General features: G+C 41.6%; 1 protein-coding gene across 1 annotated transcript in view; it reads left to right on the top strand.

Moving 5' to 3' along the window:
- C8B (complement C8 beta chain) overlaps nucleotides 1-19,128 on the top strand; it is a 37,659-nt gene extending 18,531 nt beyond the window's left edge. The window contains exons 7-12 of the mRNA XM_016159879.2: nucleotides 1,284-1,524; nucleotides 3,762-3,878; nucleotides 6,290-6,453; nucleotides 13,399-13,552; nucleotides 15,814-15,882; nucleotides 17,945-19,128. Of these exons, the coding sequence (XP_016015365.2) occupies nucleotides 1,284-1,524; nucleotides 3,762-3,878; nucleotides 6,290-6,453; nucleotides 13,399-13,552; nucleotides 15,814-15,882; nucleotides 17,945-18,096 (897 nt within the window). The 3' untranslated portion in view covers nucleotides 18,097-19,128. The remainder of the gene's footprint in view (nucleotides 1-1,283; nucleotides 1,525-3,761; nucleotides 3,879-6,289; nucleotides 6,454-13,398; nucleotides 13,553-15,813; nucleotides 15,883-17,944) is intronic.
- Nucleotides 19,129-19,717: the final 589 nt, after the last annotated feature.

Here is a 19,717-nt window from a genome sequence, read left to right as displayed (position 1 = left end):
GCAGGTGGTGGAAAATAGTAAAGTATGGAGAGAAATACTTGCAGGTTGTAGAAGTTGAAGCCAAAGAGGCTATTGGGGGACAGATTGTGAAGCTCTTATACTCAAAGCAAGGGAGTTGATTTTATTCTGGAGGCAATAAAGAGCCAATGCAGGGTTTTGTTTTAAGTCCAGAGGGGCATTCTACTAATACTATCAGAATTTAAGAATGTCAGTTATGATTGGAGCATTGAAGGCAGGCTAGAACAAGAGAGATCAGTGGAAAATATCATAATCCAAGCAAGAGATGAAGCCTAAAATATTTAGAAAAATCATGAACAGAGCACCTGGTGACTGCTTAGGTTGTAAGGGTCAGAAAGAAGGAAGAGTCATGAGTCACTGGTGCAAGACTAAGATGGAGTGAGAGAAAGGCAGAGACCAGCAAGGAAGTCTGGGTGGTTGGCGCTACCAGAGGTGGCATGACTGACGAGCTCATAGGTCAAACTGGCTGAAAGTTTTAAGATTGGGATAGACTGTATCTCATGGATACTTTCTACCTTTTCACCTTTTCTTCTGCCTCCATAGCAGTGTAGGGACTTCTCACCTCACCTTACATTAATACCTCCTGGATATTTATACATCATCTGTCATCATCATGTTTCAGTCCATCCCATACACAGGGAGTCAAACTTTTCCTGTAATAAGCCAGATAGTAAATATTTTAGGCGTTGCGGGGCCAAATGGGCTCTGTTGCTACTACTCAACTCTTCCACTGTAGTGTGACAGCAGCTGTGGACATAAACAAATGGGCCTGTGTTCCAACAAAACATTATAAAACCAGGCCCCAATGTGGTGTGCAGGCTGTACTGTATAGTCTCTCGCCATATACTACTACAATGCCTAGCCTTCCTAAAGCTCTGCTTTTACTCTTTCTTGAGTGGCTTTTCTTCAAAAAACATAAAATTGCCTTTGCGGGTCATCAAACCCTGATTCCCATCAGAGTGGCCCCATGTGCCCATGCTGCTCCCTGCCATGTCTATTTTCTGGTAACTTCCGCTTTTTACTCCTTATTTGCTATATTAAGGAAGTGAGCAAAGAACTAGTTCTTCCAAACTGAAAAGAACATTAGAATATTTATGAGAATTGAGAGCTTGTCGGAGAGGCCCTCTTTCCTCAAGTATCCTAAAGGAATCGTAAGAGTGATGATCCCAGGCCAAGAATATAGGATGGTATTTGTAAAGTTCATCTTCTCGTTCCAGATTCCTAACTTTAAAGGTCTGGTTTTCCCATGTTGGTATTTCATTTAGAGAAGCAAATTTCTGCATGCGCGTTCTGACCTTGAAGTGGCACATTACAAGCTGAAACCGCGAAGCCTCATGCTCCATTACGAATTCCTGCAGCGAGTCAAGCAACTGCCCCTGGAGTACAGTTACGGGGAGTACAGAGATCTCTTCCGTGATTTTGGGACCCACTACATCACAGAGGCCGTGCTTGGAGGTGTTTATGAATACACACTCATTGTAAACCAAGATGCCATGGAGAAAGCAGGTACACGGCCCAAGGGGCCATGGCTTTCCTGACTGGGCACAGCTTGAGCTATGTGTGTTGATGGGGAGAGGCTTCCATTAGTTGCTGGGAGAAGAGTTATAAGATGTGCTCCTAGTTTTCCTTTTCCCTCCCTGACTATACTTTCATAGTTTCATTTGTAGATTCCTCCTCCCTTTTATTTTTTTTTAAACTTGTTAATGTTTGTCCTCTACCCAGCCCTCTGCACAGGCCTCTTTTCTACAACTACTCTCTCTAGACAAAAGCATTTAATCCCATGGCCTTAATTAAGGGGTCTCCAACCTCAGGGCCATGGACCTGTACTGGTCTGTGGCCTGTCAGGAACTGGGCTACACAGCAGGAGGTTAGCTGTGGGTGAGCAAGTGAAACGTCATCTGTATTTGCAGCCACTCCCCAGCACTAGCATCAACACCTCAGCTCTACCTCAGATCATCAGCCATTAGATTTTCATAGGAGCACCAATCCCTGGTTCAAAAAAGGTTGAGGACCACTGCTTTAAATGTCTTCAATATTCAGATAACTCCCTATTTATAAATCCATCCTGGATCTTTTCTCTGCAGCCAAGAGCTTATGTCAGAATGGCTCCTTGATCTCTCCATTTGAATGTCTAATGATCACTGCAACACTAACATGCCCACAAAGAGAACTTTTGCTTTTCTTTCCCTAATGAGTTTCTTTCATAGTCATCCACATCTCAGAGTGGTTGCATCATCCGACAGGTGGCTCAAACTAAAAACCTAGGAGTCAACCTTGATTATTTCACATTCCTTTCAACCTGTTAACAAGTCTCATCATCTCTATCCTGAAATTATATTTTCTCTCTGTCTTTACTATTACCATCTTACCCTCACCCCAAGACCAATACTTCTTAAAATGCGAATGCAAATTATCTGAGAATCTTGTAAGAGACAGATTCTGATTCAATAAGTTTCAGGTGAGACCCAAGTTTCTGCAGCTCTAGCAAGCTTTGATGCTGCTGATCTATAGACCATACTTTAATTATCAAGGCTGTAGATTATTTCCATGGCCTCCAAACTAACATTAAACTCTCATTCCTCCTCTATAATTTTTTCTTCATCCAGATATTACAGATCTTTCCAACTATAGCCAACTATTAGTCTAAGGTATGCTTCCTGCTTCCCAGTCCAGTATTCTTTCAAACAACAGGGCACTCGTCAGGTTAAGTGAACTGCCCTGGGTCACACAGTTTACAGTGGCAGAGCAATGGCTTGGCTATAAGTCCAGTGTTCTTGCTAAAAGACACATGGTGCGTAATGTAAATTTATGTTATGGCGGCCTCAATCTTGCCAAGACCGAGGGTACTTTTCTCCATACCAGTGTTTTCAGAAGTGCTTTTCATACTCCCTCAAATGGGCTCTGTGATAAGATAAGTTGGGGAAACATAAGAGACCCCATTTTTAGAGTTTCACAAGCATAGTTCTATAAAATGACCTCTCCACCTCTTCTGAAACAACATTGATCTTATTTACCATGGAAGTGCTTTTTCTTATAAAACTTATTAGTACAGGAATTAAAAGAGATTAATAATGTTCTATAATAACATTACTAACTTAACAGCCACAGTAGTCAAAATCACGCTCCTATCCTTGCTCTGGCTTCAAAGTGCTACAGAAAGGTACTTGGAAGCCACACCTGAGATTTCAGCAAGCCCAGGGGAGGAGGATGCCTTTGAGAGAATTAGGGAGGAACAAGTGAGAAGTGATCTAAAAATAAAGAAGAAATAAAGGGGACGGGTCCCTTCTCTTTGCCAGGTACGGTACTAGACACTTTATTGCATTACCTCCATTAATCAACTAACAAGCTCTTTCTATTACATCAAAGATTAGAAAAGGTGGGTCAGGGAAAGGCAGGCAGACTGCAGCAGCCTCTACTCACTGGATCAGTCCCTAGACACTTGATAAGGAACCACATTTTTAGAAAAGGACTGAGCACTTCTCCTCTTTGGTGGGCAGCAAAAGCCCTCAGAGTCTTTGAGGAGGCTAGAAGGGGATGCTACTACTGATCTTCTTGTGAAGTGTCTTTCCTGGTGCAGTAGCTGCTTCATTCTTGTCATCTGGCTGGTCACCCATTTATTTGACTCTGAGTCCCTGTATGGCCCCATGGCATCCGGGAAGGGTTAGGCCTCTGGAATCGATCACAGGAAAAGGGACAGGATGAATTACCTTTAGGTCATGAGCCTGTTTTCTTGCTTCTTTCAGATTATTCTCTTAAGGATGTTCATGACTGCGCCAAAAATAGTTTTAAAATTCGTATTGCCTTAATCAAGCTGGGTGCATCATGGGAGAAATGCGAGAGTATTCTGAATGAAATAAAAGGTGAGTGGCAGGGCTTCCATGCTTATCATCTTTCCCTCTAGCACTCCTATGATCTTGTCTTTCTTTAAGCTAAATACTGGAAATTCCAAGGCATTCTAATAATAATAATAATAATTTAATAATAATTATTTATTTATTAAAATGTATGCGTTAAAATTTAATGATAATTTATTTAAAATTTGCCTAGCCTCTACTATGTGCTGGGCATACAAAAAATGAATAAAAGTGTGTTTCTATCCTCATGAAGTAGGTAAACAAAGAACCAATGACAGGACAGTGATAAGCACCCAACGCAGGGCAGGCTTCCTGAGGGAGCGGTCATTTGAATTGCCACTGCAGGAGTAAAGTATCAAAGTTGTGTTTCAGGCAGGAAGAAAAAGAATCTAACTGCAAATTCATTCTGAGGGCTGGGAGTTGGCCTGGCTAGAGGTAGATTGCTAGGATCCAGAGCAGGTGGAGGAGGCGGAGGAGGCAGGTGAGGAGGCTAATCCTTCCTTGAGAGAATAGGCGATACAAAGACTAGAAGAGCAGGCAAAGCCACAGATTATGCAGCGGAGTCCACATGGCCGGAGAGACAAGATCAGAGGTACGTATTGAAGCCAGGGCGTGGAGCCAAATGTCTTAGGAGCAGGAAACTTGAAGGCGGTGCAAGGGAGTTGGGAATCGATACAGCAAGTGGAATAGGAAAGGAGCTGATCAGCAGGGCTCCAATCCCCAATCCCTCCTACACCTCAAGTAGCTCTCCTTCATCTGCTCTACTCACTAAGCTTATGCAAAGAAAGAGTTTCACGGTGAAACAAAACAACAAAAATTAACTGCTAGTCTAGAACAATCTCTTGCATTTGTGGCTGATGTGTAGTTATTGTTGTTTATTTGTTCATTTTGGTGGGGCTGGGTTGGAAGATACATAGGGAGGCATGCATAAAACATAGGTTCTCTTTATAGATGACTTGTAAAGTAACCACCGCCCATCCAAATTACTAGATAGAACATTCTGAGCACCCCAAAAGCCCTCGTCACTCACGACTCCTCTCTTCTGTATTAAATATGTTCTTCCTTTCTTTATTGTTCTACCACCCATATGTGTCACTAACCATGATGGCTTAGTCTTCCTTGTTTTTGAACTTTATATGCATGGAATGTAATCTTTTCAGTTTTGTTCTTTTTTTCACTTAACATCATATTTTAATGTATAACTCTAGTTAGTTTATTTCCATTACTGTATATTATATTATATGACTACAACACTTTGTGTTTGTCCATTCTACTGTTGAATTTGGGTTGTTTTCTATTTCAAGTAATTATAATCAATACTACTATGAATATTCTTACAGTCATCTGGTTGCATGTGCAAGTGTGTCTCCGGGAACTACACCTAGGAGTGAAATTGTTGGGTTGTAGAGTATGCACTTTATCTAGACTAGATAATAACAAACTGTTTTCTAAAATGGTTGTACTAATTTACACACCTGCCAGCAGTATACAAGACCTTCTTTTTATGATGCTCAGGTTTTTATTGCAGGCTTGGAGCTGAGTAGTCACTTTACACCAGTTCTTTTGGCACCGAGCACATGGACAAATTAGAATAGGAATGACTCACCGATATAACTGAGGGCTTTCTGGGAAACTCCATGAGAGTCAAAATAATGCTCACTTTATAGTAGACACTCCTTAGAGGGTATCACATGCAGAGCCAGCCTTTACCAATTTCCCCACTTTTGTCATCCTACACAAAGAAGTGATGTAGCTTAGAGCTTGGGCAAGGCTAGCTGGCTAAATTCTTTCACACTTAGTGCCTAAGATTTCTGTAAAGTAATTATATAGTTCCTATTTCATAGTGAAGATTGAGTTAATACTTGTACAACACTTAGATTAAAAACTGACACATAAGTGATCAATTATCTACCAATCTACTCATTATATATATATATATATATATATATACACACACACATATACATATATATGTATGTGTGTGTGTGTGCGTGTGTGTGTGTATAAACAGGTAGACTGATACATATATATGTATGTATATGTATATATGTGTGTGTAGGTATTTATCAATGATCTATTTACCTATTTACTTATCTATCAATCTATCTACATCTATCTATCTATTTATCCATCATCTATCATCTATCTATCAACAGATAGGCTCACTTAGTGACTGGCATTTATAGATGCTCAAAATAAATGTTCCTTCCTTGTCTGGCCCCCAGCTTGTGTCATATATGATTGGGTGAGCTGTCTTTTATCCCTTGCACTGTGACTCCCTTGCTGACAGGGATGTGTCTTGTCTACCCCCATCTGCAAAGTGAGCTCAGTGAATATCATGCTTATTGGTTGGGTTGCCATAAATTCCAAGGTGCAAAAGTGGATTACTTGACATGCCACGTCTCTGTCCAAATTAGACAGAAAGAAGAGAAATACCATGGTAGAAGACTTGGTGGTCCTTGTGCGAGGAGGAGCAAGTGAGTACATCACTGCCCTGGCGTACAGGGACCTACCAACAGCAGACCTGATGCAGGAGTGGGGAGACGCGGTGCAGTACAACCCGGACATCATCAAAATTAAGGTACAGCTGGGCAGCTGCTCTACCCAGTCTTCTCTCTATTCTGAAAACAGCTATGAGGAGCTACTGCGAGCCACGGTATGGGATGCAGAGCTCAATAAGACCCGGGCCCTAATCTTGAGGCACATATATTATAGTGGAACATGTATTTGAAGTGAACTGATTATAATACACTGCTTAGTACCAGCAAGAGACCCCAATTCCCTTTCACTTGGGCCCCCAGATTGCTAAAAAAACTTAACCATCGGCCTCTAATTCCAGCCTTCTTAAATTAATATTGTTTCCATTTCATGAGGGAATTACTCATTCAGATATTTGTTTATTTAAACATTCATTCAGGCAACCAACAAATAGTTGCTAACTTCCTGCGATAAGAACTGAGACACTAGAGGAAAACAAAGGAAAGTACAAGGATGAAAAATACAGTCTATACTGAACAGTAAGAAACATATAAGCACATCTGTCTTATAGGACAGAATAATACATCATGGTAATCACTAACATCTTTTGGGCACCTGCTACATTTATGACAGTCTGCCAGAGGCTTTAGCAGTGTTATTTCATTTAACCTTACTAGTCTGCAAATTAAGTATGCTTATCTCCACTTCGTGGCTGATAAAAATCAAGTTCACAGAGGTTGCACCCCTCTGTGGCTGCTCAAGAGTCTCTATTAGGTCCAGACATGAGACTTGCACCCCTTCCCTCCCCTCCAGACTTTCCTGTGGGTTTGATGAATAAAAAATAATAATAATGATCCCAGCCACCTGTCACCCAAACAAGAGCAGTTTTGCAAACTTAAACTAAGAAGACGTTTGCTAGAACAGGACTGTCATACACATCAGCAGTGGTAGGTCCTTGCCTGTGGGGCCTTCAGCATGGTGTCCATATCATATCCTACACCTTCTCCTTCTTGCTGTCATCTGTACAACCATTGATGGTCTAGCATCCACCCCCTGGAGATTTGCTCTTACACCCAAGGAGGGGAGTTGAAAGGCTAGAGCTCTTATGGGGGCTCTGCAGTTCTCAGCCCTGACAATTTCCCTCATGGTCGTTATTGTATGCCAAATGCATAGTTTCTGCAGAACAAGAAGGCGGCTGTTCAAATCCTCTCCTCCTATTCAGTAATGACACTTAGGTGAGCATCAGGAAGGTTAAGTCAGCCACAGGTTGCATGAAGCTCCAGAGAAATCTGGGATTGGCTAAGGGCAAGGTGATGTTGATTAGTATCATGAACGGGCATGGGGGAAAACAGAATTCAGGAGAAAATAGATCTATTTACCTATTTACTCATCTCTTACTTGAATAACGGATTGCCCTGACTGCCTATCTAAATAGGTTGGATATGCCAGCCTGGGCACGGGGAGTATTAAGTGCCAAGAATATGATGTGATATTGGATGTGGGGTGTGTGTGTGTGTGAGGGGGCAGCGCTAAGCATCTGAAACAGGCCTGCAAACAACCACCAACTTGTAGCATTTTACTGAAGGCACCGACACTTTCCAGCACATACGGGAAGAGAGGAAAGTCATACTCACTATCAACATAGTGCCATGAAGAGCTGTGTGGGCCAAAAGGGGAGAAGAGATTAGAGAATCAGAGATGTTTTCAGGAGTTGTGGGAGCAGGATTGTTGAAGGTTTTTATACACTTCCTCTGTGTATTCCTAACCTGAGTTGGAAACGTACATTCTGGGTGTCCCACTCCTTCATGCAATTTCTGGTAAGAGGAAATCGCAGATGGCTTCTCCTTCTCTCAGACTAATTCTTCTCTGCAGAGTCAGCTTGCCAGGTACCTGGAGCGGCAATGGCTTTCCAGGACAGCAGGGCCCACTCGATTAGCAATTCCTAGACACAAGTGTTGGCCAAGCCTTACATATATAAGCCAGTGTTAAAGATCAAGAACTGAAACATGTTTCCTGTAGGAGCCAGTTGGGCAGGGAAGAAAACCACAGAAGAGCCCATTCACAATGTTTACTGATAAACATAAGACAGCAAGCAATGGCTCTTTGTTCAAAGGAGAGTTAAGAGACAGCAATAGGCATAAAAAGAGAATTCTGAACCCAGAGATTGACGTGACATTCAAGATGCAGGAGACAAGTATACATCTAAAATATAGAAAAGTAGAAGTAAATTTTAGGATGCATTTGCATTGTGATTACAATAAAATTTAAGAAAATGAGGAATTTATGAAATAAAGAATAGAACCTGAGATGTTTGGACACTAATCAGATGAAAAGGGAAGTGGCCGAATATAGGAAACCAAAAACACAATAGCAGAATTAAAACCCACATTGGAAACTATAAAGAACAGAATTGACACTGCAGAAAATTGAGTCAGTGATGTGGAAGGTGCTATGAGAATGTTCGTATAATGTAGAAGCAAAAGACAACGAGATTAAAACAATGACATAAAAGAAATATGATGGACAGAGAGTACAGAAAGAGAAATCTAAAACTCAGGGACTTCTTCCTGAGAAAGAGACAACATTAAATGTGAAGATGCCTTAATCAAACACACAATGAGGGAAACTTCCCTGAGCTGATGGTGCAAAATGAGCAGCTCATTGAAAAGTAGGCAAAAGTACTGAAAACAACGCTATACTGAAACACGTGCTATTGATTTATATTTTTTATTTTAAGGAACAAATATATCCTATAAAAATAAAAGTCAGACTGGTCTTAGAATTCTTTGCAATGCTAAATGCCTGTAGATAATGGAATGACAACCTTGAGGTCTAGAAGGAAAAAGCTTGTGTCCCAGGGAAAGGGTTCTTAAAGGATGAAAAATCCCAAAGACATTTTGAGATATTAAAGGAATCACATAAAGGGTGACCAGATTTCACAAATGCAAATAGAGGACATCAGTTAAATTTGAAGTTCAGACAAAGGAGGAATAATTTTTTAGTATAAGCATTTCCCCAATATTTCATGGGGCACACTTATACTAAAAATTGTTAAGTGTTTAAATCTAGAATCCAATTTTAAATGAACATTCTGTATTCAACTGACAATTCTAGACACAAAGCCTGTCATCCACATACATTTCTATTGTTGTCAGGGTAGCTAGGTTGTGGTCTGGCACCCAGGCTGATGGAGAAACCATTGTATGGAGCTTGGGCATTGCCCAGGCTAGAAGGAAAGAAGATAGTAGTGAGTGGTACCCACACAGAGATCAGAAGAGTCTAGTTTAGGCTGCAGTGAAGCAGCTTCCAAATTGCGGTGTCTTAGTGCAACTAAAGTTGTTTTCATAAACACACTCATGTTCGAAGGGGCTTTTCTTGATGCCACTCGGGGATCTAGGTGATAGGAGGCTTTATCTTGTCACATGCTCCCAAGATTACTACAGAAAAGGTAAGGGAATGGGAAAAGTCACCCCGCTCTACTCCAAAAACATCAGTCTAGAAGGGACACTCCCTCTGCTCACCTTTCACTGCTCAAAACAAGTCAAATTGCAAATCCGTTGTTAAGGATGGCAGGGAATCACAGCCCTGCCACATGGCCAGGAAGAAAAGAAGCTGATGCATTTGGTAAACTGTGATAATGACCTTCGCGCCTTTTTAAAACAACTTAGTCAAAGGTTCTCTAAAAACAAATTCATCTGACCACGAGAAGATTTAATACAGATGTTGTGGTGGCCTTGTCTGGTGAGATAATGTTGGACTTGGACTACTGAATTTCACCCCTGAAAATAAATTCTGAATTTCAAATAAGGAAACAATGAATGTAATTAAGTGGTAGATTACACACCAACAAAGTAATTTTGCCACAAATGAAATTCTTAATGTTTATGGAATGATGCAGTTTATAAGAAAACACATCTTAAAGAATTAGACAACTCTTTGAAAAACTCAGATGATAAATAAATTGAAAAAATTTAAACCTCTCTAGGAATAAAAAATAAAAATTAAAGTAACAATGCAATATTATTTTTACCTGTCAAATTGATAATGATTAAAAATCTGTAATACTCAATGACATTGAGAACAATGAAATGGGAATATAAATTTTGGTACAACCCGTTAGGAAAAGAATTTAACCATATACATCTAAAACATTAAAAATGTTTACAAATCCAATAACCTCAAATATAGAATTGACTGAAGAAATCACCTTAAAAGTTGATAAAGATACACACACACACACACACACACACACACACACACATTTCTTATTTTGTTATTTGTAGTAGAAAACGGAAAAGAAAAAAGGGAAACAACCTAAAAATTCAATAATAATAGTAGGGGAAGAGTTGAGTACGATGTAGTTGACCCATACAATAGGATGCTATGCATCCATTAAAAAAAAAAAATCAGTTTATCAAGGGATAGTGAATGGCATGGGAAAATGCTCATAATATGATGTTAAGTGAAAAAAGTTGAATGTAAAACTATGGTCTTATGCCACCATTTGGTGTAAATATGTGTCCATCTGCCTATCTCAACAAAATGTACTGAAGGAAAATAGACCACAATGATAACAGTTCAGATCTTTTTCTGCTACTTACTGACTGTGACTCTGGTCAGTGTTAACTTTTCTGTGCCTCAGCCTTTTCATCTAAAAAGTGGGAATACAGAAGGCTACCTGACACAAAAGATAGTCATGAAGATTAAGATAGAAAATGTATGTATTTAGTCACCACCTAATAAATGCTAGTTATGGCAATAATTGTTATTATTAATAATGTCGGTCACCGGGGTCCATCATAGAGAACTGCATGGAGCACCTGTCATCTCTTGTAGCAAATTATAATAAATAAAATTCCCGTAAGGGCAGGTGAGCTAAGGACCCAGTGATCAATATGAGTAGTCAGGACTGTGTATTTGAGGGAGAGATGAGAAGAAAGATGGAGGGAGGAAAGGAGAAAAAGGAGGAGAGGGAAGAAAAGAGGAGAAAAGAGAAAGAGACAGAAAAAGAGTACCCATAAACCAAAGAATGGACAGAGTCATCATATTAACTTAATTTTTAAAAGGGAGCTATGAAGTTCAGAGGAGCTGCTGCTCAGAACTCCACCAAACTCTACAAAATTTGGAAAACCCTGGGATAGAGATTAGAAATGGAAATAGGCCATTTTTGTTAATAATCATCAGGAACTAGTAGGAAAAACAAAGGCTTTGGGTTAGAACCCTAATGATGCTATTTTGTGAGTTCTTTGACTTTAAGTTCTTTAACTTCACCTGAAAACTGGATGAATAACTGCTACCTTGTGATGATGAAGTGAGATCATGTTTATAAACCGCCAGCACAGCTCCTGGCACACAGTATATGTGGAAGGTTTATTCCGGTTCTGCCTCTGTCTTACTCTCTTTCCTGGAGCAAATTTTAGTGCTGGTAGGAAAATCTCTGCGTGGTTAAAGGCAGCTTTTCAAGGTGTTTTGTAGGGAAAGCAGACTGTTGGAGTTGTTCATCATTGGTATACAACGACCTTGCCCCACTTCCTCCCAACCCTCCCCCATGTGCAGCTAGCAGGCTGGAGGGTTGTGCAAACTGCCTCTGGATCAATTCATTGACCACAAAACAGTGAGACAATGGGACCACCAAGGGGCCTTGCTTTGCCCACTGGGGCGAAGGTCAGCATCAGATGCATTAAGAAATGGAAGCAATTTTCTTCCCACTGGAGGCTTCTATTAGGCATGATTGCCTGCATTTAGGCAGACCCTAAACTCTCCAGGGCTGGATTAGGACAGGATCACAAACAAAATCTGGAGAGGAACCTGGCCCTGGAGCTGAAACTAGAACCAAGTGGGGCACTGAACATTTTTTACTACATTTTTGGACTCTTTGCCTCTGGTTTTTCCTAGCCCACATCCATCTGTGGCTTCCTCTTCTCAAACACTGTTATGCCCACTGAACTACTAGCTCCATTCTGACTCTGGTTTTGCTATCCACACCCTCTCTTCCACACCTGCTGCTGTTGCCCTGATGAGGTCTTCTATCCCCCTTTAATTCATTCATCGACTTTTATCAGTGGTTCTCACTAAGCTCAGGGCTGTACCCTAGAGAGACAGAGCTGAGTAGTACGTAGCCCTGATTGCCAGGAGTTTGCAATCTAATTAGAGGAGGGGAAAAAAGAGATTTCAACACATAAAAAAGGTATGACCACAAAGGAACAAAAAGAATTTGTATCAGATGAGTAGTATAGACTGTGTTTTGAGTGTTTCATGATGGGAGGACATTCCGGTAAGCTTTGGAGCTCAGGAAAGTTTTCCTGTTAGTGGTTCTCGCATTGTGTGAAAGCTTTTGATATGTTCGGAGAGGGAGTGATGTTAGGACAAGGCTCCTTTAATACTTTAAAAGAGCTCCTTGAAAATTACTTCCTCCCTGCCACCAAAGATGGATTAACCACCTGCTCTTTCTATTCATTACAAATTTCCTCAGTTACCTGTGGTCACCGTGCTGTATCTGTTAGTATATCTGCCTCTCTCTAGATTCTCAGTTTCTTATGAGTGGGGATTTTATCTTATTCCTTACTTATGTTGAATTCCCGGCACTTAGGAGGTGGTCAGTAAGTATTGGTTGACCTGAACTTGAATGAGCTTATTGTAAATATTGGGTGGGGTGGGGCAGAGAGCCGATGGTGCATCTGTCTATATGCTGTGACATTTATCCAGTTCCATATGAATCCACTTTTGGTCTTCATGCAGTGACTCCTTGCCATTTCCCATGAAGCCTTGCTTTATGCTTTTATTTGATGAATGTTTTCTGTTAAAACAAATGCCTTTCATCTACAGCCATGGCACCCTGAACAAGCCCAATCCCGTCTGATCTCAGAAGCTAAGCAGGGTCGGGCCTGGTTAGTACTCGGATGGTAGACCACCTAGGAAGACCAGATGCTATCATTGTAAAAAATAAAAAATAAGGGATTGTAAACTCACAAGGCCTCGCAATCTTGAGGTCAACCAAGGGTTGCCTCGCCAAAAAATAAAAAAATAAATGCCTTTCATCCCTTCCCAGGCAGAGCCTCTGTATGAACTGGTGACAGCAGCAGACTTTACCTACTCCAGCAGAGTGAAGCAAAACATGAAACAGGCCCTGGAGGAGTTCCAGAAAGAAGTCAGCTCCTGCCACTGTGCCCCCTGCCAAGGGAATGGAGTTCCTATCCTGAAAGGTACCATATCCAGGCAGCTGGTGTCTCTTGCGAAAGCCATCATCTGGAGGGGCTGGTTCTGGGGGCCAGAACACAGTGTCAAAACCACATATCCTCCAGAGCGTCTCGTGAAGAGTCTCTAGATCAATCTCAAGTCCTCTGCCTCAGGCCCTAGGGTATGTCATGAAGTGCTTTTCATTTTCTCAGGGGATAAAAAGAGTGCCCTGGTCATGTGGAGCCTCTTACAGCTGAGCTTCTTCACCCTGGCCGGGCATTAGAACGATGGGCATACCTTGGAGACATTGCAGGTTAAGTTCCAGACCACTGCAACAGAGCCGGTGGTAATCTTTTTGCTGGTGGAAGGTCTTGCCTTCGTTTGTAAAAAATGCAACACCTGCGAAGGGCAATCAAATGATACACAGTAAAATGAGGAATGCCTGTATTTGAGACCTTCAGAACTACTGAAGCTCAGGCCCCAACCTGGATCATGGTGTGAGAATCTCTGGATAAGGGCCTCTCATCAGGGTGGTGAAACCCTCTCCAGGTAATTGTAACCCGCAGCCTGGGTGTAACTTATAATTGCTAAAGTCCCCACCTTTCCTGGATTGGACCGAGGAGAGCTTTGCACTCAGTTCATGACAAAGTGCATGGTGTTCCTCTAAGGCAGCAGATCCCAGCCCCTGCTGCACGTGAGAATCGCCCAGGGGCTTTTCACAAACACAAAGCCTGCGCCTCAGCCCAAAGTAATTAAAGCAAATCACTAAGACTGCCCTTTCAAAAAGCCCACCAGATGATTCTGTTGTAGAATCAGGCCTGAGAAGCTGTTGTACAGTTGAATTCACTGGCAGACAGGATCCAGAATTTCTGTTTATAAACTAGTGGGAGAGCTAGACTTTACCAAAGAATTACACTGAATTATAGCAAGTGTTAGTGTCAGTGTTAGTCTGACTGTCTCCAGTGGAGTCAGAATGTAGGCAAGTAGGACATGCTACTATGGCTGTAAGGCTACCTAGTTTCCAGCCAGAAGGGACATGGTGAGTGACAGTAGCATTAACCTGAAGACAGAGGCAGGCTGAGGCTGTGTGGTCTGCACCAAAGAGTAGGGATGGACTCAGAAGTGGCCCTTTGTGCATATCCTGACTGATATGTGGTGAGAAGATTGGGGAACTGGGAGCAGTGGCAAGGATGGGCCACTAGAACTTGAGACTTAACTTTAAGGATCACGTTGGGGTCACTGCCGTGAGCAGGGCAAACTTGGGAAAGGTTGGGGCCTGGGATCATGTGCTGCTGTTGTGATGGGCTGGCAAAACTTGGAGACAGCGTCCAGCCTGCTTTCAGAACAGCATGTCTAGAGTAACTGGTAGTAGCAGACCCCAGCCCAAAGAGCCAGTTGGAGCTGGCATAACAAACCACATGGATGGAGCAAGCTCCACGAAGGAGATACAGAAAAGGCCTGTTCTCAGGGAGAAAGATCCCAGCTGTTCAGCTGAGATTGATGAGTGTGTGTCTAGCTTGTTGGACAAGATGGATATGCGCAAAGCAGTCATAAGTGAGTTTAAGGTTTGGAAGTTCTGCCATCAGGAAAAGGACTTGTAAGGGAGAGACAGTTCAGTAGAAAGATCAGCTCATCTGCTCAAGGTTCTGGTCTAGGTTTGCAGAAATCTCCCTTGCCTTATGTGAAATTTGGACCTAGAAACTGGTACCCACCTGAGATTCTGTACTGGAGGCAAGGGAGAATATGAAGCCAGGAACTGGGATTGCTCACATGGCCCGACTTATGAAGGACAGTACTGCAAAGAGATTCTGCGTGATCCAGATGAGAGAAGCTTCAGGGTGATGTTATAGATTAGCATAAAGAATATCTTCTAAAGTGTCAACTGGCCAAAATCAGATGAGATATTTAAAGGTAGTGAGTTCACCATCACTAGACGGGGAGCAGAGGCTATACTGTAGTGAAAATGAGCATCAATGACCATTGGCCTCTCTGACCACTAATGTGGCTTTAGACTCTGAACACATGCTGTTAGGTCGAATTTCTGCTAATGAGAAATATTCTTCAACAACTCCACATAATTTCCCATGATGGCAATAAACACTCTTTTATGAGCAAAGGACCCTCAAGAAAAGAGTAGATATTCTTGGCACCAAACCTTCTTGTTTAAATCATTCATCTAAATGTTTGCCCTCTTTTAGCTTAATAGAAAAGCAGTGATGTGGAGGGCTGAATTTCAGGAGTTCTTTGCTTCACATGGTATAATTCACTCTCTGTATTGTCTTTTCAGAATCACGCTGTGAATGCATCTGTCCTAATGGATTCCAAGGTCAAGCCTGTGAGATCACCTTACAGGAAAGTAAGGAGTCTTGAGAGTTGGTGGGAAAAGGGAAATCTGGGGAAGTCCAGAGAATAATTCGAAAGAGCAAGAGCAAGGTGGGGGTGTCAGGTAGAGAGCTGGACACTATGAAATTTGAGACTCATCCTGGCTGTGGATTGTGTATTTTATCATTTTCACATGAGAGTGCTTCATGTTACAGGACTACTATGCATAACATTTGCAAGTCTTCTTTTTGGGTCATTTTGGAATGCTTACCATTTTTTAATTTAGTGAACTCCTATTCAGCCCTCTAAGTATAGTGCAGATGTCCCTTACTCTATAAAAAGTCTTCTAACTGTTCCCCTACCCCCAAAAGGGGAGTTAGTTAATTCTTCCTTTGGGCTCCTGTAGGACTTTGAACATATATTTATTATTATAGCTCTTAGCATATTATATTTTGGGTTCCGTGTGTCTGTTTCTCCTGCATTTGTGAGTAGGGATTGTATTCTACTTATTCGTGTCCCCATGTCCCAGCACAGTTGCTGCTCAGTGACATGTGTTGAAATGACGAATGAAAGAACCAACTATTAAGATCTATTAAGGTCTATTAAAATCTCTTCTAACTCTCAAGTTCTTTGGCCAGTTTATTACCTGAGAGTTCTCAACCCCCCTCTCCTCTTCCCCTTTATTTCCCTTTCTGTGACTGTTCGGTGCTATCATTAAAAAGGAAATGGGCACATCCAATAGAGACAACTAACATTTATTAGGCACTTTACTATGTACCTGGCACCTTGCTGAGTCTTGAGCTAAGCTGGGTTCAAATTCCATCTCTATCATAACTGTGTCCCTGAGCAACTTATTTCACTTCTTTATGCCTCAGTTTTCCCAAATGCAAAATGCAGCTGATGATATTAACCATCTCATAGAGTTGTCTTGTGTTTCTCATGAGATATATAAAGCACTTAGAATAGTGCCTAACACATTGTAAGAGGAAAAGAAATATTGGTTAGTTTGTTTTAGAACTAAATAAACAGTGCTACATATATTAAATCTCTTTGTGTTTTACATATATTAATTTTACATCTATTTTGCATATTGTATTTTACACGTTTTACATATATTTCAAATATATTAAATATGTATTTTACATATATTAAATCGAGTAATCCTCACAACAACCTCGTTAAGTAGATACTATCAATATCCCCATTTTAAAGGTGAAGAAATTGAGGTTTAATGGGCCATGAACTAACTTGCCCAATGGTCAGGTTCTGGTCCAGCGGGTCTGACTCTACCGCCTTTGCTCTTAACTCCTGCCTGCACTATTTTCCTCCCCAGAAAATGCTCAGGTTTATCTTCATTCTCTCTCCTCCCTTACCTCAAGAAGCCCCACACAGTGACCTGCCAGGGAGTGTGCAATCGCACAGCCACAGGATTTCTCCTGGTTGGAGTAAACCTTGGAAATGACCTACTCTAGCCTCTCGCTTTATAAATGTGGAGGCCCAGATAACTCCATTTTATACGTTGAGAAGTAAACTGTTCAGCATTCTATAGATGAGAAGTGTCAAGGCTGGAAACCATTCATTCACCAAATATTGACTCAGGGCCTCTTATGTGTCAGCTGAGGTTCTGGGGTTCGGTGGTGAGCAAATCAGATATAGTTTCTGTCATCATGGAGATTGCTCTTTAGAAAGAAAGATAAATATCATTTGAATTATCCCAGAAATACATTTAAAGTTTTAATTTTAACTGCTACAAAATGCTCTGAGAGCTTCAAATATGAAAAACGATAGGGAGTTAGGGGTCAGGGAAGGTTTCTCTGACAAAATAACCCTTAAACTGAGATCTGAAGGGTAAATAGGACTGATCAGATGAACAGAGGAAGGAAGAGTGTTCTGGATAGCGGGAACCGCATGTGCAAAGGTCCTGTGGTAGAAGGGAGTGTGGTGCGCACAATGGCCTGAAAGAAGGACAGTTGACTAGAGGGTGCAGATCAGAGATGCAGACTCCTAAAACCTTTTGGCTAGTACACCCAACCCCACCTGTAGGGCACCACAGTGTAATAGGGCTAATCAGTGTTCATTGACCTTTTTTCTTATAGATGTCCCCATTGATGGGAAGTGGAATTGCTGGTCAAACTGGTCTCCGTGTTCTGGAGGACAGAAAACAAGACAAAGGCAGTGCAACAATCCACCTCCTCGAAATGGGGGCAGCGCCTGCTTGGGCCCTGCTTCGGAAACGCTTAACTGTTAATTGGAAGGGAGAGTTTCTAGCAGATAGCACTACTGTGGGCTGCACACATTGAGAGTCCTAAGCCTTTAGTTGCTCAGGCCAGCTCTCCCCCACACTAGATACTCACCCTGCTCACCCCACACCAGTCACAACCTGGAGCCGGCCCAAGGGTGGAGGGCAGTTCCATTCAGAATGGATCAAATAAAGATGTTATTTGTAAAACGCACACTGTTTAGAGCAAATAGTGAGTTAATTATAGGTTCTTCAGGGGCTTAAGCATCGTGGTTATCCTCACTTTGCTCATCTCTGTAGTTTTATTTCACTCACATTTACTACCAGCCAAGAACTATATGGAAGTTATTCACATCGAAGTCCTACTGTCTAGCAGTGACTGGCACATGGTAGCTGTACAATAATGGATCAATGAATAGATATTAAACATCTCTTCCCTTGAGGAGTATACTGTCTTGTTGAATGACAATGGCAGTTACTATTTACTGAATGATTCCTGTGTGCCAAGCATAGTGCCCTCTGTGTTAATCGAGTCCACCCTCATGACAGCTGTATGAGGTGCATGCTCTGTATTATCCCTATTAAACAGCTGGGAGACTGAGCCTTAGAACAGTTAAATGACTTGTCCAGGGTTACACAGTTAGGAAGTGGCAGAGCTGGGCTGCAAACCTGGGTGCTTGAGATCCAGGGTTTCAAACTCCTAATTATAGGCTTCCTTCCTGTGAATAAATGAGTATTTGATTAGCAAAGAGTTTTTCATGAAATAGAACATAGGAGAAAGTGCCGTGTGTGTGTGTGTGTGTGTAAGAGAGAAAGAGAGATTGACAGATCTTCACCCACGCAGCCCGAGGGGTGGATCCTGATTCCTCAGCTCCCTTTAATGTTGAACATAGGAAGGGAGTGGTTTTGAATGTCACAAGCAGGTGTTCTGGGGCAGAGCTGACTTGTGACATGGGTGGGTACCAAGAGAAGATCCTGAGCAAGAGATAAGAACCAAGGAAACTGACCAATGAATGAGAGACAATTAAATAAGAAAGACCCCAAAAAAGGAGACAGGTTATGGTGGCTAAAAGAGGAAACATGTCAAGGAAAAGTTAGAGTTAATTACTATGGTCAGTGTGCAATGAAAACCCTTTCCTACCTTTGTACCTTCTACCTTGCTTGTGTGCAAATCCTATTTGGAGGAGGGAGGCGCTTGCAGATAGTAAGAAGGCAATTGATCTTCAGGTTATTAAAAACAAAAATATTTTTATTATTTAGATTGAGTCAAGTGTTCCCTTAATCTTTATTGCTCTCCTTCATTCTATCATGTTAAAACATCTCTTAATATATTTTTGCTCTTAGGCACTTCCTGTCTGATTACAGAACTTCATGTGAATTCCGTTGATATCAAATTGATGGGGGAAAAAATGATGAAAGGTGAATTGGTTCATCCTATTTTCACCGGTTTGTTTTTGGCCACACCATTGGCCCTGAGTTTGCTACTGGGCTTAGTGCTGGGGCATAAGACCTTACTTAATACGTCCATGACACCAAAGCATAGGGTACCACCACCCCCCAGTCTGGCCCAATCAGCTATCTGGAACTGAGCCAATAGAACAACCGCTGGAAAGAGCTGCTCGGGGGTTGT

Source organism: Rousettus aegyptiacus, unplaced genomic scaffold (assembly GCF_014176215.1).
Source record: "Rousettus aegyptiacus isolate mRouAeg1 unplaced genomic scaffold, mRouAeg1.p scaffold_m13_p_1, whole genome shotgun sequence".
Classification (NCBI taxonomy): domain Eukaryota; kingdom Metazoa; phylum Chordata; class Mammalia; order Chiroptera; family Pteropodidae; genus Rousettus; species Rousettus aegyptiacus.
Note: the sequence above shows the minus strand (reverse complement) of the source record. Positions and strands in the feature narration are given on the sequence as shown.